The 26,441-nt window shown below is 33.5% G+C and overlaps 2 protein-coding genes and 1 long non-coding RNA gene across 4 annotated transcripts; 2 read left to right on the forward strand and 1 right to left on the reverse strand.

The window, feature by feature from the left end:
* Positions 1-8,844: 8,844 nt before the first annotated feature.
* On the reverse strand, positions 8,845-10,208 carry LOC141664662 (uncharacterized). Its single transcript, XM_074470614.1, has 3 exons — positions 10,016-10,208; positions 9,022-9,940; positions 8,845-8,881 (listed from the first exon to the last, which is right to left on the reverse strand). The coding sequence occupies exons 1-3, from the start codon at positions 10,206-10,208 to the stop codon at positions 8,845-8,847; spliced, it is 1,149 nt and encodes a 382-aa protein (XP_074326715.1).
* Positions 10,209-10,978: 770 nt separating this feature from the next.
* On the forward strand, positions 10,979-12,195 carry LOC141668729 (uncharacterized). Of its 2 annotated transcripts, none has more exons than XR_012553168.1 (4): positions 10,979-11,048; positions 11,273-11,395; positions 11,487-11,546; positions 11,742-12,195. It is a non-coding gene; the product is annotated as an uncharacterized LOC141668729 (long non-coding RNA). The 2 variants fall into 2 exon arrangements; XR_012553169.1 differs by having other exon boundaries at positions 11,745-12,195.
* Positions 12,196-20,044: 7,849 nt separating this feature from the next.
* On the forward strand, positions 20,045-22,227 carry LOC141668890 (uncharacterized). The gene is made up of 3 exons (XM_074475939.1): positions 20,045-20,202; positions 20,328-20,492; positions 21,659-22,227. The coding sequence occupies exons 1-3, from the start codon at positions 20,077-20,079 to the stop codon at positions 21,935-21,937; spliced, it is 570 nt and encodes a 189-aa protein (XP_074332040.1). The 5' UTR covers positions 20,045-20,076; the 3' UTR covers positions 21,938-22,227.
* The last annotated feature ends 4,214 nt before the right edge of the window (positions 22,228-26,441 follow it).

Genomic DNA, 26,441 nt, shown 5'->3' on the forward strand with positions numbered 1-26,441 from the left:
CGAACCGAATGCACACCCCTAGCTTTATTGATTCTTTATCCGATTCACCTTGTTTACGTTTGTTGATAATTGTATATATACATATTATGGACTTGTTGAGCAATTATGGGTTATGCTCGTTATTACTCCATTTATCTTTCAGTTAAGTTAAAAGATGAAGCTTATCCACACCCGAATGGCAAGGAAGCGTGTGAGAAGGCGGGACCCTCGAGTACCTATTGTGCTGGTACCTATTCAAGAGGAGAGTTTTGAGTTACCCACTCAGGTGTAAATTATGTAGTGTGTGTGTGTGTTAAAACTGAACTAGTTGTAAAATTTAACTAGATTTTATTTTATAGTATGATTATTATGAGAGTTGTGTTGAGAATTTAAGTTGGGTTGTAATAATTGTTATGTTTTGGATTCTTAGTTCATACCATAACATGAGATCGATCCATGATAGTTATAGGGGTCAGATGCATGTTTATATATATATATATATTACCCAAGTTCGTTTGTGATTATGATTGGCTAGTGAATCTCAAATCTAGACTCTGAATTTGGAGGGCGTCAGAATAATTGCCTATATTAAAAAAATATGAATAATTTTTATAATATAAAATTAAGTTTATTATTTTGAAGCGATATGAATCGCTTAAAATGTAGTTTCATAACTTAAAATATTATTTCTCGTTCATCCTTAAAAAGTAGATGGATCGGCAGGCATTAAGGTGTATAAAATGTAATTTCATAACTTATTTTTAAAATTTTCTTTTTTGAATAAAATTTAAATATTTAATTCAATGTAGGATGTTTTTAAAATAATTTATCAAAATATATTTTATATAAACTTTAAAATATTTATTTTAAACATTTTATTTCTTTTTAAAAGAAAAATGTTTTTAAAATAATTTATTAACTATACTTTATCTCACAAATACGAATGAAAAGCTAAAAATTAACATACATGTTGAATACAGAGCTAACCAAAATCTTGAATTATATTTAAATAAACTCTATGTACTGCTTTATATTATTACAGAGTTCACTACTAACTTACAATTGACATACTCAATTTAAAAAGATAAAAAATGCATAATTGAAGTCAGAATGCCTTGCAATCACAATATACAATAATATAAAATTTACATTATTATTAATATTAAAGTTGATTTTAATGAAAAATATTAGTTTTTGAAATTCAACGTATGTATGTATCATGTCTGTATGGGAAAATGTTAGTTTTTTATTTACACTACTGTTAATAAAGTAAGATTAAGTTATAAGTATATGTATGTGTTAGCATGTAAATTATTGTATGTTATATCTCTTAGTAAATTATGATGGTTTCAATTATTTATATGTTAAATATCTGATTTATGTATATGTATAATCATTATTAACATCTAGTGAGATAATTGATTACTTAACTAACATGCATTTATAATTATTCAAAAATTAAAATTATGTAATAAATAAATTGCTATTATTTATATATGATATTCACATTATCACTGACAAACAATTCATATCTATTTTTTACGCAACCGGGTATCATCATGGTTGTAACATAAAAAATAAATTATATATTTTTAAGACTTATTATTGATATTCATGATTTTTTTTCAAGAATTCGAAAGAAAAAATTGTAATTATATCGTTATTTAAACTGTTTTTAAATTTTTTCATTATGACTCTAATATTACTTCATATAATAATTTGATAACATTTTATACTATTCTCTTAAAATTAAAAAATTTCAATTCGATAAAGTTTTATAAATATCAGTTGAACTGGTTAATTCCTTCAAATTACAGAAGAATATATGTTTTTTTTCCTTAAATAACATAAAATGCATTGATTCAAATGCTACAATAACATATAGATATAACTTTTATTTGAATAATTCAAAATATTAAAATAATTTAAAATATTTGTACAATATTATCTTGATCAATGAATATTGCTGATCTAAAAGAATTTATTTTTAAAAGCTAGTTTTTTAAAGTGAAAAATGAAAAATAAATCGATTTAGTATATCATTGTAGTTTTAACAAATCTCGTGAGATCTCATTTCAAATTTCAAATATTCTTAAAATCGGGACAAATCCCAAAAATAATAATACGTTACCAGTGAAGTTTGTAATTTTAATATAAATAATCAATTGACTTGATCCTATAATGATCTCAAACACATTAATTTATATTAACATAAGATATTAAAAAATTTCACATTATTGGTAAGATATTCTCACTGAGCTTGTAATTTTAATTTACTAAACGTAGAATCTGACGATATTTTTCGGGCGGGTCATGTAGTCAAATTTCTAGTAATTTTTGAACAATGGGCCAAGTTCTAAAATGCAATGACTCATTATAATTCGAGATTATCTAAACATGTAATACCAATATAAATTATTTATATATAAGCGATCATATTTTCAATTTTTTTTAAAAAAAAATTATATATGTACATTTTAATTACTTTTTATAATAAAAAAATATGTTAAAATCATGGTTGTACATAAAAAATAAATTATATATTTTTAAGACTTATTATTGATATTCATGATTTTTTTTCTAGAATTCGAAAGAAAAATTGTAATTATATTGTTATTTAAACTGTTTTTAAGTTTCTTTCATTATGACTCTAATATTACTTCATATAATAATTTGATAACATTTTATACTATTCTCCTAAAATTAAAAAATTTTAATTCGATAAAGTTTTATAAATATCAGTTGAAATGGTTAATTCCTTCAAATTACTGAAAAATATATGTTTTTTTCCTTTAATAACATAAAATGCATTGATTCAAATGCTACAATAACATATAGATATAACATTTATTTGAATAATTTAAAATATTAAAATAATTTAAAATATTTGTACAATATTATCTTGATCAATGAATATTGCTGATCTCAGTATAGAGGCCAATGCAATCAGATCCGGTTTATCGGAAAAAATGACCAAAAGGCCGTGATAGAACTCTGGTTGAAGCCTCGACAAGTCAAAAAGTATTGTCCAGTGACATGCGCCTTCATCTCGAAAAAAAACAGCGCCATAAGAGCAAGGAGAAGGATGATGAAGACGTATTTGTTCAGGATGAGGATGATGTGGAGTTGAGAGTGTACGAAATAGAGCGTAGACTTTTAACTGAGAAAATCAGACGTAAGAAAGAGATTCTGTACCTCCAGCCTGAGTACTCCGAAGTCTCAGAGGATCATAAATCTCTAGAGAATCAAATTACGGAGTTCGACTCCACCTGGCTTCCTTCTAAGCTGTCAAACTTTTCAGAGTATGAGGAGTCCACAGGATCCCTCTATTCTAAAAGAAAAAAAGAAAAGGAAGAGGAAGACGACGTCTCTGAAGATGATGAAAGTTTCCACTCAGCTTCGAAGCGTCAGCAAACATCGAAACTATCCAAGTTAGCAGATGATTTATCCTTGATTAAGAATTACATTCGAACTCAGAGTGGAGGAATTGAAGTTGCATCAGAAAGTCCTTTATCAGTAAAAATTGAGAACGCTAAAATCAACAGAGATCTGAAGGCTCCTCCTATCGAGTCATTCGATGGATCCTCGGACCTATCGGATTCTATTAACCTGTTTGACAAGAGGATGGATTTTTTTGGACACTCCGAGGTAGCCCGTTGTCGTTTCTTCTCTACTTGCCTGAAGGGAACATCCTTGAATTGGTTGAACAACCTCCAGCCTCGATCAATCGATTCCTGGTCAATTTTGAAAAGTAAGTTCAGAACTCGCTTCTCAAGTAACAAGAAAGGCGGTAAAATTACAGCGTCACTTATTACGGTCTATCAAAGATCGAACGAGAGCTTGAGAGCATACTTGACACGCTTTAGAGCACATATAGCCGAGATTACTGACTTGGTTGATCCCTTAGCAGTCAATTATCTCATAGCTGGTATTGACCGGACAAGGCATAGTCAATTGCTCGATGAGCTCTTCGAGAAGGAGCCTAAAACCTTGCAGATGGCTATTAAGATTATTGAGCATAGATTAACCCTTCAGGAAGCTGTGGAAAGTATCCAGCATTCCAGATCCCCAAAAATCCGACGAAGCCGAAGTCCATGAAGATCACGAGATTTCGAAAAAAGAGATCCTCGAAGCCCTCGACAACGAGAAGGACCCCACAGACCTAGAACCTCGTGAACGTCTCCGACGTCCCGATTATAAATGGTGGAGGGAGAATAAGCACATCCAACAAACAACCTGTAAAAAAAAGTTTAATTAGAAATTTATAGTAAACTCCAAGATAATTGAGAATGAGAAGGTGGAAAGACAAAGGAGAAACCTTTGGGTTCCCAAAGCAATAATAAGAATAAAAGAGAAGGGCGGGCAACTGTATAGATACAAAAAAGAAGAACGAAGAAAAGCGGCCCAAATTTCAAAAAAAAAATAAAAAAAGAAAAAAGAAAAAAAACTGCTGCAAATAAATGCTCGTGGAACATATTTCAAAGCAAAATCTAAAGATTTCTAACTCCTGGTGGGGACTATTGTTAGGGCCCAGGCCCAATTATGAAGGCACAGACTTAATATTAGACCCAATAAGCAAATAAAGCCCAGTTGACTCTACTATAAATAGGAGGGGAGTATTACTTGAAAGGGGGTTGGTACTTTAGAGTAGGGAGAAATACTTAGGTTCTACAGTTCTTTATATTCCTCAAGATCTGCCTCTTCATCAATGTCTAGATATGACTCTTTGGATTATGTGCATATCAAACAATGGAATTAGGAAATTGAAGATTAAAAATAAAGCACCTAAGTGCCTCCAAAATTCCCTCCTACTTATTTTCCTATTTGGAATTAACTCATATGAAGCTCACTAACTATATACTCAAGCCACCCCTTAGCTTTCAAGGTTTCTGTAACCTAGTTATAGTTGAACTTGTGGATGTCATAATTACTACTGACTTATCATTTGGGACTCAACTCGGTACACTAGATTTTTAATGGGTGCAGTGGAATTGAACATATATGTAGTCAATTAAAATGTAATAAGAATCTTACTGATTTGAGCATCTTCCGATGTCGGGGACTTGAATGCTCGCTTGATAGCATCAGAAAGAAGGATTATCGAGTTGTAAAGAAAATCATGGATATAGACAAGCTATTTGACAAAATTCCTCGAATCAATGTTCTTGACCTTGATGGCATTTTCCTCAAAAGTGAATATCCTACAATTTGTTTAGCTTTCCAACCATATGTCTCAAATTTTAATACATTTTTCAATGTATAGTCTTTGCAACCAGGTGCAGTTGTTATGAACAGGCTTACAACAACAATGGAGAACTTGAAATATCTGTATCTTTTCGATATTGAATCTAGTGATTCACCTAAGCTGCATTCTCTTGACATTTACCTGGTGAGAACTACTTCGGCCAATCTAATCTATGTATCTATGTATATTATAAAAACTGAATCCTTTCGTGATGCATTTTTACCAATACAGCCCTTCTACAACCCTCATAAATGATTTCAGTACTTTCAATATAAATGTAAAATGTTTACCACCTTCATGCCCTTTTTGTCCTACATGAACAGTTTTTTTCCGCCTCCGGTGGTCAAAGTGGAAACTGTAGTTGTTTGTCTAATAATTGTAGGAATTCATCATATGTCTGTTGGAAGCGTAGATGGGCCTTGAACAAATATATAAAAGCTTTGTATAACACAAACACACACCTTTATATATTAATAACAATAATAAACTACAGCTTATATACTCTTGACACAAACACAAGGCTCCTGCCTTTTTCTTTAACAAAGAGCTTCGGCTCTGATTTTTTTTCTCAACTACAACTCTTCTTTTTTCTTTTCTTTTTGTACATATTACAATACCTATTTGCAGCCTTTTTATAGGCTTGAACAAACATAAGGTTACATCATTGCTTACAGCATCATATTTATTATAACAACTAAACCGTGTATTGAGAACATATGCAGCCTACCTTTATTTGCTCCACCATTTTCTCCACACTGTGTATGCATGCATGTGCTTTGGATTTTCCTGCCTACCATATTTTCAGGAAGCTGTATGTGTCTCTCATCTTATTCACACTTGTATTTTATTTATTATGTTTATGGAGAGTTTGACTTCTAACACTCCCCCTCAAACTCGACTTTCCATTCCAAGCTTCTTTTTCATTTTTTGAAATACGTCCGGCTTCAACGGCTTTGTAAAAATATCTGCTAAATTTTCTTCAGTCCTACAATGTACCAACTCCATAATTTTTCCGTTCACCTGCTCTCGAATAAAATGATATTTTATGTTGATGTGCTTGCTGCGACTGTGTGACACCGGATTTTTCGCGAGTGAAATAGCAGATTTATTATCCACATAAATAGTAATTGGATCTTCTTTGGCAAGATTTAATTCGCCCAATATATAGCCTAGCCACATAGCTTGACATGCGCATGCTGCTGCTGCGATGTACTCTGCCTCACATGTTGAGAGGGCAACTGTCTGTTGTTTCTTTGATGACCAAGAAAATATTGTTGAACCGATATGAAAAACATATCCTGATGTGCTTTTCCCGTCATCCAAATCTCCACCATAATCACTATCTGAGTAGCCAACTAATTTTGAATTTTGAGAATGCGTGTAAAACAGACCATGATCAAGTGTACCTTTTATATACCGCAAAATTCTTTTAGCTGCCATGAAGTGATCTTGCTTCGGCTTCTCCATGTACCTACTAACCAATCCAACTGCATACATAATATCTGGACGAGTGAAAGTTAGGTACCTCAAACTTCCAACCAAACTTTTGAATAATGTCGGATTTACCGACTCCCTTGTTGAGTCAATTCTGAGCTTTATGCTTGACTCTGCTGGCGTACTCACTGGCTTGCATTTCTCCATTCTGAATTTCTTTAAAATCTCCTCGGCATATTTTTTCTGCGACATAAAAATTCCATCTTTGCTTTGCTTCACCTCGACTCCAAGAAAGTAAGACATTTGACCAATATCTGTCATCTCAAATTCGTTAGTCATAACTTTCTTAAAATCATCGAACATACCAGGGTTGTTTCCAGTGAAGATCATGTCATCTACGTATAAGCAAACGATCATAATATCTCCCCCTGAATTTGTTTTTGTGTAGAGAGCATGCTCGTATGGACTCTTCACAAAACCATTTTTCTGAAAGTATTCATCAACCCTTGTGTTCCATGCTCGTGGGGCTTGTTTCAATCCGTACAATGCTTTCTTCAGTCTGTAGACTTTATTTTCTTGGCCTTTTCGAACATATCCTGGAGGCTGCTCAATATAGACTTCTTCTTCGAGGTAACCATTCAAGAATGCTGACTTGACATCCATCTGAAAAATCTTCCACTGATTCTGAGCTGCAATTGCTATAAGAAGTCTTATAGTATCAACTCTTGCAACTGGAGCGAACACCTCATCATAGTCAATGCCATATCTCTGTTTGTAGCCTTTAGCCACCAACCTTGCCTTGTACTTTTCAACTTCACCATCTTGATTGGTCTTTGTCTTGTAGACCCATTTGACACCAATGGCTTTGTGTCCTTCTGGAAGATCTGTGAGCTCCCAGGTATCATTCTTCTTGATTGCACCAATTTCGTCATCCATGGCTTTGTTCCATTTGCTTTCTTCAGAAGCTTCCTCAAATGTAACTGGATCACATTCAGCCATTAAACAAAATAAAGAATAATCAAATGTTGTTTGTACCGGACTTGTTGCTTCATAGATATTATCCAGACTCCGCATCTTCCTTGGTGCTCCCCCTGAACTGTTGCTTCCTCCTGTTGATGGTGTTGATGCGGGAGTTTGTTGATTTGGACTTTGTGGAGGTGTTGGATCATCATCTCCGTCATCTTCAATATTGGGGTCATCATCGTCATCATCATCATCATTAAAGAACAAACCTCTAACTTTTCTTTCTTCATCACTCCATCTCCAGTAATCTGATTCATCAAATTCAACATCTCGAGAAATGATTAAATTCTTCGTTAGTGGATTATACAGTCTGTATGCCTTGCTTCTTTTGTCATATCCGGTAAAGATGCATTTCTCGCCTTTATCATCCAGTTTCTTCCTTTTCTGATCTGGAACATGTGCATATGCAATGCACCCAAAGATTTTGAGATGTCCAACTGATGGTTTGCTACCACTCCATGCTTCATTTGGAGTTTTGTTTCTAACACTTTTTGTTGGACAACGATTCAACAGATAAACAGCACATAACACGGCTTCAGCCCTAAAAGTTCTTGGCATATGCTTTGCTTTCACCATGCTCCTTGCCATGTCAAGAATAGTGCGATTTTTTCTTTCTGCAACGCCATTTCGTTGAGGAGTATACGCCGTTGTCAACTGATGATTGATGCCATGTGCTCTACAGAAACTTCTGAATAAGTTTGAAGTATACTCGCCTCCTCTGTCTGATCTGAGTGTCTTCAAATAATGTCCACTTTGTTTTTCAGCCAGTGCTTTGAACTCCTTGAATTTATCAAGAGCCTCTGCTTTTTCTTTAATGATATACCCAACTTTTCCTGCTAAAATCATCAATAAATGTTAGGTAATATCTGTTACCTCCGAGTGATGGGATATCAAACGGACCAGCAATATCAGTGTGGACAATCTCCAATGGCCTTCTGGCTCTCCATGATTTTCCAACAGGAAAACTTTGTCTGTGTTGCTTTCCTTTGACACATGCTTCACACAAATTTTCTGGTTCATTAATTTCTGGCAAGCCATCCACCATCTTTGTTTTTGACAATAATTTTAAGCCAGAAAATCCAAGATGACCATATCTTAAATGCCATAACCATGAGTCATTTTTAATGACCGACTTCAAGCACTTCTGCATTTTCGTCTGCATATCAAGTGTGAACAGACGATTCTTTGACATCTCCACATCTGCAATTAATTCTCGAACATGATTTCTGATGATGAGAGAATTATCCTGCATCTGAATATTATATCCTTTCTCCACAAGTTGGCCAAGACTGATGATATTACTTTTCAAAGCAGGTATATAATAAACATCATTTATATACCTTTTCTCACCATTCTTTGATACAATCGTAATTGTACCTTTCCCTTTAACAGGAATTTTTGAAGAATCGCCAAATGTAACTTCCCCGCTGACGGTTTCATCTATCTCCATAAATAAATCTTTGTGGCCAGTCATGTGATTGCTGGCCCCTGAGTCAAGATACCAAACATTCTTCTTGCTTTCCTCGTCTCCTTTATAAGTGAGGAACATAGCAGTACCAACATCTTTATCTTCTTTTGCTGCTGCAAAATGACTAGTTTCTTCCACCTTCGGGGATCTACACTCATAACTGAAATGGCCAAATTTATTACATTTATAACACTGAAATTGAGATTTATCACCTCGTTGTTGAAATCCATCTCTTCCTCGGCCTCTAAAATTTTGAACACGACCAGATGATTGATAACTTCCCGAATTCTGGCCTCTATTGAAGGACTGCCTTCCTCGTCCTCGTCCACCTCGGTAGCCACCTCTAAAACCACCTCTGCCACGTGCAGAACTGCTACTGCCAGAACTGTCACTGATGGACACCTTACTTTGCAACGCCTTCTCCAAATGGCTTGCATCATCATACTGGTTCATTCGTTGCTCGTGGGCTTGAAGAGAACCTACGAGCTCATCAATGGAAATTGTGGATAGATCTTTTGACTCCTCAATTGATGTAACAACGTAATCAAATTTTCTTGTCAATGAACGGAGCAACTTTTCCATGACCCGGATATCATTAAGACTTTCACCGTTTCTTTTCATCTCGTTTGTCACCGTTTTCAAACGCGTAACAAATTCACCAATATTTTCGGAGCTTTTCATTTTTAAATTTTCGAACTCGCCACGTAGAACTTGGAGCCGCACCTTTTTAACTTTTTCGACACCCTGGAATGATTTCTGCAGAATCTCCCACGCATCTTTTGCTGTTTTTGCTTCAGAAATTTTTTCAAAGGTAGATTCATCAACACCTTAAAAAATTGTGAATAACGCCTTTTTATCTTTTTTACGGGACTCCTTTAACGTCGTCTTCTCGGCATTTGGAAGAGCTGCTTCAGCGGCTGCATCCACGGGCTCGCTATACCCATTTTTCACAGTATCCCAGTTATCGTAAGAACCGAGTAACACCTTCATTTGTATACTCCAGTTCTCATAATTTGTTGCCGTCAATTTTGGAATTTGCGGTTGCATCATATTCGCCATTTTTCCTGAACAGAACCTTGGCTCGGATACCACTTGTTGGAAGCGTAGATGGGCCTTGAACAAATATATAAAAGCTTTGTATAACACAAACACACACCTGTATATATTAATAACAATAATAAACTACAGTTTATATACTCTTGACACAAACACAAGGCTCCTGCCTTTTTCTTTAACAAAGAGCTTCGGCTCTGATTTTTTTTCTCAACTACAACTCTTCTTTTTTCTTTTCTTTTTGTACATATTACAATACCTATTTGCAGCCTTTTTATAGGCTTGAACAAACATAAGGTTACATCATTGCTTACAGCATCATATTTATTATAACAACTAAACCGTGTATTGAGAACATATGCAGCCTACCTTTATTTGCTCCACAATTTTCTCCACACTGTGTATGCATGCATGTGCTTTGGATTTTCCTGCCTACCATATTTTCAGGAAGCTGTATGTGTCTCTCATCTTATTCACACTTGTATTTTATTTATTATGTTTATGGAGAGTTTGACTTCTAACAATGTCAGCCTCACTTTCTTCACACGTGTGAGAGCAAGTAATTTTTACATAGATTTGCTACAGTTGAAGGTAACCCTCTCCCACGTGCACAGTTGATTTGATGCGGGTACAACTTACTTTTTCAACCATTCTGCACTAAATGCTGAAATATGTTGATAATGACATAATTCATTGAATCTTTTTCTTCTCCTTGGTCTGGTATCTAAGCTGGATGTTTTCTTTTCAATTATTTCGATAAAATATTATCTTCTCAGTTTTATTTCTGCAGGCAGTTGGCTCTATGTTGGTTGGATCGATGAATCGCTTGCGTAACCTATAATTCTGGTTTGCCTCTGTCTTCCTTATGTTTGCCTTTTATTTGTTGTCTTCTTGATTATTGTGAGCTATGTTTTCTTTACAATATTCAATAGTTGAAATTTTAGCTCTTCATACTTTGCAAGTATTACGGCTTCACATAACGGCAGGGGTATGACTTTGCAAGAACAACATCTATGTATCCATAATTTTGACTTGCTCTTTTGTGTTCGTTGATTCTTATTTTGTTTCAGATGGGTGTATTCATAATTTGAAGATCACGGAGGAATAAAATGGTTCTTAAATTGGGAAAAAATGATCTTCTGTGATAATTGAGATGCGCAATCATCTGATATTTTCTTCTTATCATGATTCAGGTAATTTTTTTAATTTTGTAGCGACTTAAGCTTTGCGCTCCAACTGTTTGATCTTAGGTCTAAAGAACATTTTTTTGTTGCATTCTTGCAGTACAATATTGAAAGGGAAGATGAGGAAGTGGAATAAGATCTTTGGGCTTTATTAGATAAGGTATAGATCAGTTATTGTATGTAGTACTGTAATGGTATGAAGTTTACGAGTACATAGTTATTGATTTTTATGTAAGTTTGTATTTCTTCATATGTATGTTTGTATGAGATAGTTACTTTTAATACCTGATTTGCATTTCTCTCTTACTTTTTCTTACTTTTTTTTTAATTTCTTTTTTTTATATCTTTTCTGTAGCAGATCTGAAAGTTTATTACTGCCTACCTTGGAAATGTTCTCAATACTCCAGTAATGCTGCTGCTACATTCAAGATTGGTTTTTACTGGCTGGAATGCATGTATGGCTGTAGGGGTCATATACTTGGTGGGTGTTTGGAATATCCATAATCTAACTTATACAAGTACTGTGTTTGTTTTAACTTTTCTTTTTGTTGCTAAATAAAAGAGTCTCTGCTTAATAGTCCTGGGCTAATTCTCTACTTTTTTATAAACTAACCTTTGAACCTTAGCATGAAACCCTAGGTCTTAGTCTTAATCTTAAGCTTCACGGATACAATCATACAAGATACAATTCAAAAGTCGTCAAGATTTTCAATTGCAGCAACACCAGCTGATGACATACCTCATCCCAGAAACACTCAGCAACCCCATTCCTAGAATATAGCCCAAAGCCTTATGTTTATTGTTTAAAAATGTACTTCAATTATAATGAAGTTTGGTTATTTGATTTGATTGACAAACTTTCCTTGCTTTTGAGTTACTAGATCAGTGAGAAAGATATATATATATATATATATATATACTACATTGCAAGATTAACTTGGTGTGTAAATTGTATGTGAGCGCCCCAAAATTGAATAATCTACCATTAGTATAAATGTTCAAAAGTCATTTCGGTTAATATAACCATAACGGCAACTTAAAATTGCAGATATGGAGCTTTATGTAATTGGTATGACTTGTATAATTGGTTAAAAGAAAACAAAACTACAATTTGAAAGTTTCCTCCAACGGACCATTGACATTCTCAATTTACGAGTGTTTTGACAGGTAATTTTGTTAAGCAACTACATAAGAAAATGTTGACAGGGTCTCCTTGATATTTTCTCCCCCACAAATTAATTCTTCTTTTTCATTTTTTAAGTTTTCCTAATTTTAAAATTAATTACTTTCATAAATTAATTAATACTTCTGCAAATTTGATAAACCCGCCCTAATATAATAGAGAATAAGGATCATAAGGTTAATTTTAGGCTAATTTTCGTGAGATAATGGGAAAAACCTGTAAAAATAAAGATCTAGATATTTATTAGTAAATATGTACTTTCCATATTTGTATGTTATTTTAAAATTAAAAAATCACATAATTAAATGATGAATGTACTACACACAAATTAATCACTATTTCAGGAAAAAATTTCTAATATCTAGCTCATGATACTTATTCTCATAATAAAAATCAAGATACTTACGAAATGATATTCACTAAAAGATAGTAGGGGATTGGGTGCAAGTGTACAAAGTTAGATAGAGATGAATTTTTGTAAAACTGCTAAGTGCGTAGACATGCACATTCTTTCGTGAACATAATTATGATTTTGAAGATTAGGTATCTGATTTAGGCTCAGATTTGGGAGTGTGGGAGTGTCGTTCAAAAGATGCCGGTGGAAAAAGTGTTGTTAGGAAAATTAAATTACTATTTGCTAAATTTTTGTAATTTATGCATATTTTGAGACATAATATATAAAAATAATATTTTAAAAGATGAAAATGGCTTTTTCAAAAAGTATGGGGACATGTTTTTGCTGACAGCAGCTTTTAGACCAAAAGCGTTTTTTCAACAACAACTTTAGAATTTACCAAACACTTTTGTCACTTTTCAGTAAAAAACTGGTGTTACTGTCTGCAAGAGTAATAACCAAATGGACGTTGGGGTCAATTTAAAAATTGTTCAATGAAATAGCTACTGCCGACACCACTTTGAAGTTGCAGTTATACAAGGATACTTCATTAAAAATTTATATTTATTCAATTTAAGGGTATATTAGTAAGGGGCAATGTTAACGGTTTAATTTAATTTACATAATTTTTAAAGGGAACAAAGAATTATCTCGAATACCGACGTTACTTAAATTATAATTTTGAATATATATGTTTAACTGTTCTACCCACTCTTCTATCGTAAAGATAAGTTACCATGTGAGTTCGAATGTTGCAATATTGTTGAAGGTAAAGTTACAAGTCTACCTAATGTATTCTCAAGGCTACCGAACTACTCCATCCGTCCCTAGACATATATATTTTAAGATGAATAAAAAACATAGTTTTATAATTTTTTTAATTTTTTTTAATAAAAGTTTAAACATTCTATTGTTATTCAGAAATATAAATTTTTAAAAGAAAATTATAAAACTATATATTCTATATTAATCTTAAAATATGTGTCGGACACCCCGTCTAAAATGAAAACAATTGAGTGGAATAGACAATTGAGTGGAATAGAGGGAGTACGTAGCCCTCTCTGCAAGATTGTACCTGCTTTGATTCAAAATTTCACACTTTTTTTTCATTTTCTTTTAGACCACGCCACTTTTCAATCCTGAATTATCTACAATATAGGTTATTTATCTTTTCACATACATTTTAAATCCATTTTAAATATTTAGTTAGAAAAATAAGTTATCTTTTTTGTAAAAAAATGTATATGCTAAACTTAATTTAAAAAGATTAAAATTTTAATATTTTACTATAGTTTCAGTACATTTAAAATGCGTGAGAGCAAGTTAAACTTCCTACCGTTAAATTTCGATTAATTAATAATTTTCTATAATCCTAACTTTTACCCATAAATATAAATTAATAATTCGTTAAATTTATAATATTATAGTTTTTTATTAAAACATGTAGGTCCTGTATAATATATAAATTAATAATTTTATCTTAAATCAAAATTATATATTTATTCAAAGATAAATTTCTAAACAAAACTATTAATGTAATAGATTTTATTAATATATACTTTTGAAAGTAATTTGTAGCATGTATTTCATTTTATATTTTTTTTAGGGAATCATGGAGTTCTAACTTACTATCTACATATTTCAAAAGAAAATTAATATATACAAACTGCAGTAAAAAATATTCAATGTCATTATCTTTATATTAAAAAATCATTTATTGATACCCGTTTAAAACTAATATTGTCATCCTTAGCTTGATCTTATTTCTCATTTCTATGTCAACCAATACATCTAAGTATTCGTTTATCATCCCGTAATTTTACCCGTGCTTCATTTTCGTCAAGATAATCAATAACATTTTCTGCATTTATTGTGTTATGATAATTAATACTTTTTCTACATATATATTTGTAAATATACGTTGATAATTTAATTAGGATACATATCGGTAAATTAATAAATTATTAATATAATATAATGTTAAAATTAATTTTTAATTAATTAATTAATATTTCAGTTAACGAACTGCTGAGCACGCCCATGAGTTTACCAACTCAACCAACGAACGAGTCCTATTTTCGATCTTCAAATGGGTACCTGAAATTTTGATATAATTAAATATAATTAAATGGGTTAAAAATGGGGTCTCCTATTTTTCGACTAACTAAAAACCGATTTCAATTTTAAATTTAGTTTGTAAATACAATATGTAACAAACCACATTTTTATTTATAAATATGTAATTGTATTGGTTTAGTGCATACGCTTATGATTGACATTATACATTATATTATTAATTTGAACACATTAAAAAATTGCTTAGCAACGCGGGAAATAATCCTAGTTAATTATATTGATACTTAATTAGATAATGTATTTAGCCTATAATTTTGAAGGTTTCTGCATGCTTGGATTGTGACTCATAGAACAGAGAAGAATTGGGATAATTTTCCTTCTTATGTAAAACCAAATTTAACTAAGGACCAGTTATGTGATCAAATTATTAAATACATTTTCCTGCATATGAATCCTACTCTGTGATTCTGCAAGAGTGTGAGTAGTATTGATATCTCTCCCTGCCTATCTTAATGGTATATTTATTTTGTCATTTTCGTCTTCCTATATGTAACAAATGTCTAATTTGCAAAATATTTCACCTATTCACAAAGAGCTTCCTCCTAACGGTACTGAATGATGGCATAAACATTAATCATTTGCATTTTTTTAAAATAGATATATTTGGATTTGGAGGTCTGCGGTCAAGTTTTTTATAGAAACTGCTATAAAATCACCTGCAACCATCCATGTACCTTGTATGTCTTAAACCTATCATACTAATACATGCCTTACTTTTTACTCTACTAGTAAAAGGGCCTTCTTCAATATGGCTTTTGCTAAACAAGAAGCCGTGAATTCTAGTTAGTAATAATTGATTTTTTGCTATAGCAATAGGTCTGACTTGTTTTTGCGCCTAAAACTTAAAATTTGTGTACTTGAAACTGAGTGTTAATTTTATTTGGACTCAGACCGTCAAAAGTAGGAGATAGTAATGAATCTAAGATAAATAATCTATGTATTCTCGGGCACAATACTAGGGAGAAAAATACACCTCAATCGGTGTTCGGAAATTTGAGTTCACATATAAAGCCTAGGAGCTTTAAGTGAACAGATAGCACTTGTTTGGTTGACACGTCCGTAATCGGTATCCAAGAACTTCAACTTTTTGAAAAGTATTCATATGTGAAGTTGTTGGTTAAAAAAGAGAGAAATTATGCTTTAAAGTTGTTTTGTATGCTTTCTTGGATAATATTTTTTTTCTTCAATTACTTGTTAACTAAATTTTGTTCTCTTTACTAATCGTATTATATCTTAAAGCTTCCCATTTTGTCTATTGTAAGATTGTATTCGGTCCCAATTTTATTTGTCAGTCTATTTCGTAAATCTTAGAAATTGTTTCATTCACCTCTGCCGTGCATATACAATGTTTAATGTTATATTCTGTGGATAAGTTGGAACATACAGCACAGACATTTACATCAATTATCTACAATAGCTTTCTTGGTAACATATCTATTTATTTATACTAAACTCTTATCTCAACCTTGTATATAGGGGCATGAAATTCAGGGCAGTGATGGTATGGAGTTGAGAGAATTAGGAACACTCTTTTCATATGCAGTACACACACTTAATGGCATCCCAAGATCATACCTTGTAACTAGGCAGAATACTTTTCTTAAGAACACACACACTGCTGTTTGAAACAAGAGAGAACAGGGTAACACTTTTTTTATTAACTGGTTTGATAATAATTTATAATAGCAGCAGAATTTTCTAGAACAGAATTTTCTAGATGATTATTAAGTGCATGAGCCTAGTAGAATATTCTAGATGGTTATTAATTTCAAGTACATATTCAAGAACCTTTTAATACATGATTTATCTTAACAATTCTAGTACTTTCATGATACCTTCACAATCTTTCTGGAACCTTCTGGAAGTTGCACAATATTTCAACACTCCCCCTTTGTGTGAACTTCGGATACTAAACCAAGTTGGCTCTAAGAAACTCAAACTTCGCCTTAGGTAAAGCCTTCGTAAATATATCAGCAAGTTGTTCATTGGTATCCACTTTGATAAGATCAATCTCATTTTGCAGCACCTTCTCTCGTATGAAATGATAATGAACTTCGATGCGCTTAGTTCTTGCGTGAAATACCGGATTTGAGGCTAGTCGAATCAAACTCAAATTGTCACAATATAACTCCACCGTTCGCATAGAACCATGAGAAATATCCTCAATTAATCTTGTTAACCACACACACTCTTGTGCAGCAAGTATGGCAGAATTATATTCTGCCTCCGTACTTGATAGGGCTATGGTAGCTTGCTTCTTGCTGCACCATGATTTCACAGCTGATCCAAGGTCAAAACAATAGCCTGATGTGGATCGTCTTGATGAGGGATCTGCTGCCCAATCTGCGTCAGTAAATCCACAGAGTTAAATTTTTGCACTTCGTTTATACATCAGCCCGTAGTTCATTGTATTCTTAAGATAACGAAGTATCCTATTAGCTGCATCCAAATATGGCTTATTTGTTATCCAAATGCATAAACTGACTAATAACTCCAACCGAAAATGATATATATTGCCTTGTGATTGTCAATTAAATCAAACTTCCAACCAAAGTGCGATATGTTTTTTCATCCTTGAGCTCCTTTCCAGAATCGGTTCTTAACTTCAGGATTTGTTCCATTGGAGTAGTTGCTGATCTGCAATTAACCATCTTAAATTTCTTAAGAATCTTTTTAGTATAATGACTTTGAGTGACAAAAATACCTTCCTTGCACCTTGATACCTCCAAACCAAGAAAGTTTTTCAGCTCCCCTAGATTTTTCATCTCAAAACGGATAGCAAGTTCATCCTTTAATCTATTGATTTCTTGCTCATCATTCCCGGTTATTATCATGTCATCGACATATAATAACACAAGAACGTGCACCTTGGAATCTTTCTTTATGAATAAACTCGCATCAGCACTTGAGGAAGAATAACCACAAAATGATAGATATTGAGAAATTTTTCCGAACCAAGCTCGTGGTGCTTGTTTAAGCCCGTAAATAGCTTTCTTGAGACGACATACATAGTCTGGAAATTTCTTTGATTTAAACCCCAAAGGTTGCTCCATATAGATTTCCCTATCAATGTCTCCGTAAAGGAATGCGTTCTTTACATCTAGTTGCTAAAGTTTCCATCCTTTTGAGGCAGCCAGAGATAAAGTAGCTCGAACGGACGTCATTTTTGCTACGGGACTGAAAGTTTCCTCATAGTCCAGCCCGTATTTTTGGGAGAAACCACGAGCTACAAGCCTCGCTTTATATCGATCTACACTTCCATCGGATTTACGTTTGACTTTGTAAACCCATTTGCAAGAAATTGGTTTAACTTCTTCAGGTTTGGGAACTAGATCTCATGTCTCGTTCTTATGTAGTCCTGATATTTCCTCTTTCATAGCAACTTCCCAATCTGGATTGCCTTTGGCATCTTCATATGATGATGGTTCAGATTCATCAACCGGGCCAGCAAAAAAACATTCCATAATCTTATCATATTCAGCTCCAATAGTGTAGTCAGTGTATCTTTCATTCCTCTTCCGTGTTCTTTGTGATCTTCGAGGCGGATGATCGCTTCTATGAGTTTCATTATTTTCTTCATGAGTTGCTTCACTTTCACTTTCAGAATCACCGTGAGACATATTTGTAGCTGAAGGAGTTTCTTTGTCATGTGCATCTTCATTCTCATCGTTTGACTGATCTGCAAGCTTTCTTAATATAGGTTGTACATAGTAAGACGATGTTTCATCAAAGACAACATCTCTTGATGTCACAACCTTAAGTGTTTTGGGATCCATGCATCGCCACCCTTTTCCATTAGGATCGTAGCCCACAAAGACATATTTTCTTGTCCTTGCATCCATTTTAGCACATAATATTTGGTGGGCCTGGACCCTAGGACCCGCCATTAGCAAGTTTTTATACACATGTTTCTGTGGATTCTCATATATTGGTCCCGTTACTTTCTCCATATTTCCCATTGTCAATTCGATTTCTTTTGGGGTCAATCACTACATTCTTAGGATTAGATTCCTTGTATCCCTGGTTGATATCTTTTGTTACTTATTTTCCATTTAATTTAATTTTATCCCCTATCTTCTGTTCCCTCAAATGACTTGATTTGACTAGGACCTCTCCAATCTCGTGAATCCTACAATCAACACCCATGAATCTCGCATCTCCCTGTTTTCCACCATGGGCGCTTGATGCTTCCCCTTGTTGCATCTAGGCACCCCATGCATCCTTTCCACGACCTGCATTTCGAATCCACCTCGATCCTTTATTATTTTTCACACCTCTGGACGGTGCACGTAACCAAGTTCTGTATGCCTTGTCTATCTCTTCTCAGGATTTGAATAAACAACATCACACTCCCTTTCAAAATGTCCTATGACACTGCAAACAAAGCAAAATATACCAAGTTTTTCACTTTTAAAATTAATCCAACTCCAATTGTTTCCTTCTTGCTTTATCTTTAACCTTCGTTATAGCGGCCTTTCTATGTTCACTGCAACCCGAATTTTATATATGGTTTCCAGCCTCCTTCAAATGTTCCTGGATTTGATCTGACATACTTTCCCGTTACTGTACCTATGTTTTTCAAAATGTTCTCAGAGACAAAGCCCCTTGGCATATCATGTATATATATCATGTATATGTATCCACATTTCCATATCTTGTATCTGAACCGTAGTTGGATGTTCACCAATTTCCACTTGATGAAGCACAAGTATCTATTTTTTAATAGACCAAGGCCCTCCCTCTATAACCTTTGCCACATCCAGTTTATGATAGAATATGAGCGAGTATTTCCGACCTCCCATCTCATACACCTCCATTCCTTCTTTGGTCGGCACTCAACTCAAGGAATTGGAAATGGAAATCTGTACTGGGATTGAACATTTGGGATGTCAATTTCAATGTGAAAACAATCTCACTTTCTTGAGTATCATTGACAGTGAAGATATTGATTGGGAGTGGTTTGAAAGCACCCAAAAGATGGAAGTTCTTAGGCTCGGGATGGATGAAGTGCCAAGTTCTGGTATGGAAATGATTACTTTAGACAAGCTACTTTGCAATATGCCTAGACTCAATTCTCTTTTCCTTGATGGCTTCTTCCTCAAGGTAATCTTTAATATCCTACTAGTAGTAAAATTGTTATTTAACTAATATAATTAGTTGTTCCAACTAAACATCTTACAAAAGTAATTTTTTCCGATATACTCAGATATAAACGTGTTTGTATGTAGATTCTTGAATCAGGTGCAGGTATTTTGAAGAAGTTCACGAGAGCTATGGAGAACATGAAATATCTGTACCTTCACCGTATTGAATTATATGATTTGATTCAGATTCAACATGTTCTTTGTTTGGTCAGAAGTTCACCTTATCTGCACACTCTTGACATCGATCTGGTGAGAACTTTTTTCCCCAATCTTATCATAATCCTAAGATAGACTTGGAATAAACAGATTTTCTTATCAATGGACAAATTATGTTATCAAATAGTAGATATTTTAGAATACTGAATATACCATATTGGCTGCATATAAATGTGACCCTAGATGTTTTTGTGTTTCAACTTGTAACTAAGTATAATTCACAAAACATACCCCATATGTTTTTCCCTCTCCTATCTAGAAAGAACTTAATTAAGCAAGGAATGAATTTTATTCAAGAATAAATGCTTTAAACCTACAATGTTAGGTATATTTTATTCTTGCTCATAAACCTAAAATACTTAAATTAGAACACTGAGTGTCGGACATGTAACCTAACTGTATTCTGACTAGGACCGATATAATCTAAAAAAAAATATAGCCCAAAACAGGCCTAAAAGAAGAGAAATGAATGAACCACCTAAAAGCCCCCCTCTGGAAGGCTTAGTCTAGTATCTACCCCTTTGTCTAGTGTCTGTTTTTAATCCAAATGTGAGTATCTACCCCTTTGTTTATGTACCTGTCTACACTCTGCATCATGCAGTAAGTTTTACACAATCTAAATTTGGAATCATATTTTCCCCTTGATTGTGTGGTCGCTCCTACTAAAAGAGTGTGAGATCCCTTTCTCATAAATACATAATCCTTTCCTCCTTTAGATTTTATGCATAATCTTTTTAACTGCAATAAAGATGACCTTACACATCGCTCTGTACAAGTGATAATCACTTTAAACTATAATTTTTATTCACTTCCACTCAAAAGTTTTCTTTGCTCTTTTGAATAATATTTTTTTTTTCTCTTCATTCTATAACAGGATTTAGTATGAACTCATGTCTCTTTAAGAATTCACATTATATTTGAAAGTTTCTCCGCTCATCTATTACAAAGTTGTATAAATGGTGGCATGGGGTCATAATTATATAATCAATTTATTTGGTGGCTGGTCAGGACAATTTGTCAGTTTTAGAGATTGGGTTTTATTATTCACTACTGTATCTTATTTTATATGAAGAAGTTACAACTTATTATTAGAAGATACTAGATGTTATCTACAATATTTGTGATAGTAACATGAATTTTAATGCATAGATATCCATCAAGAACTAACTGGATAGCTTCTATATTAACATTGTATATAGGATCATGGAGTACATAGCAGTGATGGTATGGACTTACTGGACCTTGCGATGTTGTCGGACCACATGATTCGGCTTGAAACCCTTAAAATATACAACTTGATTGGTTCCCGTGCCGAGTTTCAGTTCCTTAAACTTTTGCTTGCATCTTCCCCTTCGCTTAAACGGATTGAACTTAAAATGAAAGACATAGTTGATGATCCTACAGAAGAGTTGAGGATTTCACAAGAGTTGTTGCAGATCCCTAGAGCATCCAATTCTGCACAGATCCAGTGGATGTAGTAGCGAGTCTAGTGGCAGGGTTGACTGGTGTATCTTGTGCAGCAGAGCTGTAGTTCTTCTGGCTTATTTCAACAGAGCTGTAGTTCTTCTGGCTTATTTCAAAACTCTTATTAAAGTGCACATTGAACCTTTTTTTGGTGGTTGTAAAATCAATTGGTTTATAACGAACTCATCAAGGTCCCTTATAACTTGTAACCATCTGAAAGACATTTCTGCCATAGACCATACTGTTTTTGCAAACTCACATGTAAACAAGACATGAGTATCTGTTTCAGTTTCAGAATGACACCAGGGACACAGTATACTGATGTTAACCTGTTTCGTTGCCAGTGCGTGAGCTGTAGACAGACATGACTTACAAACTCGCCATAAGAAATTGGTAACCTTGCATGGTAATTTTAACGACCATAGCTTGGTCCAATACAGCTTAAGCGCATCTTCAGATTCACCTTGCATCCATCGATACCCATTCTTTACTGTAAACTCCCCTTTCTCCTCTAATATCCAAAATCATTAATGTGTGGTATCATTCATGGGCAACGGGATTTTCTTAATTAGCTTAGCATCTCGACTTTGGAAAATGTCATGAATGACATCATAATCCCATTTACGCTCGTCATCCTGCATTAAGCTATATACTGTGTTATCGTGTATCTGCACAGGCATTGGAGTCATTACATATTCATTATTCACCTCCGGTAGCCAAGGAACACCCCAAACACATATATCCTTTCCATTCCCTATGCTTTTCCGAGCCCCTGCCTTGACCACCTCTATAGACGCCAAGATACTTCTCCAAACATAACTTGGATTTGTTCCTACTTCAGCATCTAAGAAACTCGAATTAGGATAATCCTTCGGCTTCATTACTGCAGAAATTAATGGGTTAATCCCTTAAGTAATCTCTGTTGGGAAAAACAATAGAACAACAACTAAATTAACACAACGAGACAGTTATATAACGAATAACAATAACAAGGCAAATCACCAATAACGAAAACAAGCCACGATGATTGAAAACATTAAATAATCAGAAACTGTAAAATAAAACAAGACGAGGAAGAAAGCTTATCGTAGATGTTCAACGGCGATCAGACGTCAGTCGCCCGGAAATATGTATGTGTATATTTTCTAGAAAGAGAAGGGGGATGAGGAGGCTGCTAGGGTTTTCAAGATGTATATCCCACTTTTCATCAAAAACATTTTTCTTCTTTTTAATCCCAAAAAAAAATATAACTGATCAGTTTTAATTAATATAAATATTTTTACTTAAAACATATTTTAATATGAATATTATTTAGAATTGTAACAGTTAGACATACCCAATTTACCAAGCCGAGACCCATAAATTCTAGGCCCACTAACAAATTCTAACAAATAATATTTATATTAATATATTATATGAAGTCACTATTTATTTAATTAAAACAATAGTAAAATCTCTCACCCAGGTCGCCTCGCGTACCGAAACATTCGTCCATCGACTCGACCCGGGTTGTGTCGTGGCGAGGCGAGGCGGCGGCGGCGCGCGTGTGCGCGAGGCCCATACTACACTCGCATGTGCATGCGTGCATGTGTGCATACCCACATGCCTTAGTAGCTGTGCACTACACTTGCATGTTATACAATATAAAGCCACCAACACTCTTTTACCATATCAATGTGGTACTCAAGTTTTTACAATTTAGTCAACCACAAACCAATTTCAAGCTAGCCATTACAACTCCACGTTTTCTTTCCTCTTGATCTCTCCCATGTAAATATGTCTCCGGACTCTTAAATATAAACCAAAACTAATACAAATCCAATTATTAAACCGAAATTATATTACTGTCAAAGGTTACAATACGGAAGCGCGGCTAAAAGCGGAACTCCAAAAGTCAATATACTTCAATCCTAAGGTCCTCGAACTCCAATGATATCTAATTCGATTTCTTAGACGAAACCTGAAAAAATGTAAGAATGAGCTGCGAAACCCAGCAAGAGACCAATCGATCTAACTAGTAGGCCAAATAACATATACAATATAACAAAAATACGATAATTATACGACACGATATTCGAAACAAACATTTTCTATACACATTCTTACTCTTATTCGACACATATGATACACATAACACATAAATAACAATAATTTAAAACCGATAATTCATGCCACAACAACTACAACCCGCTGATAACTCTTCTAAATTTTCAGAAAACTGTCACTACAATCCGGTGAACACGGTCCTAAGTTCTTATTCGATATTTTCACAAACCATGGTACAAATCAAAGATCTCAAATGATCGTCTAGACATCACATATATACATTCATACATATTCTATATCACATAATACTATCAAATATATCATCACTTAGCCAAAGTTTTGATAATCAAATTTACACGTATATCACACAATTTTGAAAACACTAGAACGATCGATCGAAAACGTACCTCAAAACCTGACAAGATCTGAATATACCCTTTTTGACCCTCTAAACGATGTTTTCTTAGAAAATACAAAACACGAAAGTTGTATAGAACGAAAAGACCTTTCCGAAAAGTCTAGAATCAACAAATTCTGACTTACGATGAATTTTCTACGAATTTTACAAGATTGCTGATTTTGGTGTATAAAACCCTACGAAATTTAATAATTAAGGCGAGGAAGACGGATATGGTGTATTTATAACGATACAAAACCCTATATCTTAACCTATAAGTTATCCATATTAGAATCTGATCCAAATTTTAGTCCCATTGGTCTAATTCAATTTTAATATCCTAATATTTATCTAATTTTAATACTTTTTGTTTTATTATTTTATTATTAATCTTATTCTAAAAATTACCGGATATTACATACTACCCTCCTTAAAAAGAATTTGGTCCCCAAATTCACAACAATTCTATACATCTAGGCTCTCTAATCTCTTATAGGACGAAATTTAATAATTAAGGCGAGGAAGACGGATATGGTGTATTTATAACGATACAAAACCCTATATCTTAACCTATAAGTTATCCATATTAGAATCTGATCCAAATTTTAGTCCCATTGGTCTAATTCAATTTTAATATCCTAATATTTATCTAATTTTAATACTTTTTGTTTTATTATTTTATTATTAATCTTATTCTAAAAATTACCGGATATTACATACTACCACAATTCTATACATCTAGGCTCTCTAATCTCTTATAGGTGAAACTTAAACTATGGTCCACAAGATCGAATCCTAAGAAAACACTCGGAGGGACGGCCTGCTTTGATACCAACTGTAACAGCCCGTACTTCCGGACTATTAAATCTAAACCAAAACTAATACAAATCCAATTATTAAACCGAAATTCTATTACAAAGGTTACAATACGAAAGCGCGGCTAAAAACGGAACTCCAAAAGTCAATATACTTCAATCCTAAGGTCCTCAAACTCCAATGCTATCCAATTTGAACTCTTAGACGAAACCTGAAAAATTGTAAGAATGAGCTGCGAAGCCCAGCAAGAGACCAATCGATCCAACTAGTAGGCCAAGTAACATATACAATATAACAAAATACGATAATTATACGATACGATATTCGAAACAAACACTTTCGATACACATTTTTATTCTTATTCGATACATATGATACACATAACACATAAACAACAATAATTTAAAACCCATAATTCATGCCACGACCACTACAACCCGGTGATAACGGTCCTAAATTTTCAGAAGACTGTCACTACAATCCGGTGACCATGGTCCTAAGTTCTTATTCGATATTTTCACCAACCATGACATAAATCAAAGATCTCAAATTATCGTCTAGACGTCACATATATACATTGATACATATTATATATAACATAATACTATCAAATATATCATCACTTAGCCCAAGTTTTGACAATCAAATATACACGTATATCACACAATTTTGAAAATACTAGAAAGATCGATCGAAAACTTAACTCAAAATTTGACCAGATCTGAATATAGCTTTTTTGACCCTCGAAACGATGTTTTCTTGGAAAACACGAAATACGAAAGTTGTAGAGGATGAAATCCTTTCCGAAAAGTTCAGAATCCACGAATTCTGACTTACGATGAATTTTCTAAGAATTTTATAAGATTGTTGATTTTGTTGTACAAAACCCTACGAATTTTAATAATTGAGGCGAGGAAGACGAATATGGTGTATTTATAACGATACAAAACCCTATATCTTATCCTACAAGTTATCCATATTAGAATCTGATCCAAATTTTAGGCCCATTGGTCTAATTCAATTTTAATATCCTAATCTTTATCTAATTTTAATACTTTTTTGTTCTATTATTCTATTATTAATCTAATTCTAAAAATTACCGGATATTACAACAATCCATTATTGTCTCAGAAAATCCCTTCATCAATCTTCTAGGTTGTCTTTGCCCCCCTCTCTTCTCATCCATCAAAACAATATCATTAAAGTCTCCTATTATACACCACGGTAACATTGAGGCTACGGATAGATCACGAAGCATA

The sequence above is a fragment of the Apium graveolens genome, chromosome 6 (genome assembly GCF_009905375.1).
Source record: "Apium graveolens cultivar Ventura chromosome 6, ASM990537v1, whole genome shotgun sequence".
In the NCBI taxonomy this organism is placed as follows: Eukaryota; Viridiplantae; Streptophyta; class Magnoliopsida; order Apiales; family Apiaceae; genus Apium; species Apium graveolens.

Bases quoted from the DNA above. Each gene is read 5' to 3' on its own strand.
- LOC141664662 (XM_074470614.1), bottom strand. From the start codon at position 10,208: ATGGCGAATATGATGCAACCGCAAATTCCAAAATTGACGGCAACAAAT. The intron at 9,941-10,015 runs GTAAAAAAGATA...AAATTTCTGAAG, and splicing joins GACGACGTTAAAGGAGTCCC to CAAAAACAGCAAAAGATGCG. The intron at 8,882-9,021 runs GTATATAAATGA...AATTAATTGCAG, and splicing joins TCAAAGAATGGTGAGAAAAG to ATGTGGAGATGTCAAAGAAT.
- LOC141668890 (XM_074475939.1), top strand. From the start codon at position 20,077: ATGGAAGTTCTTAGGCTCGGGATGGATGAAGTGCCAAGTTCTGGTATG. The intron at 20,203-20,327 runs GTAATCTTTAAT...GTTTGTATGTAG, and splicing joins TTGATGGCTTCTTCCTCAAG to ATTCTTGAATCAGGTGCAGG. The intron at 20,493-21,658 runs GTGAGAACTTTT...CATTGTATATAG, and splicing joins ACACTCTTGACATCGATCTG to GATCATGGAGTACATAGCAG.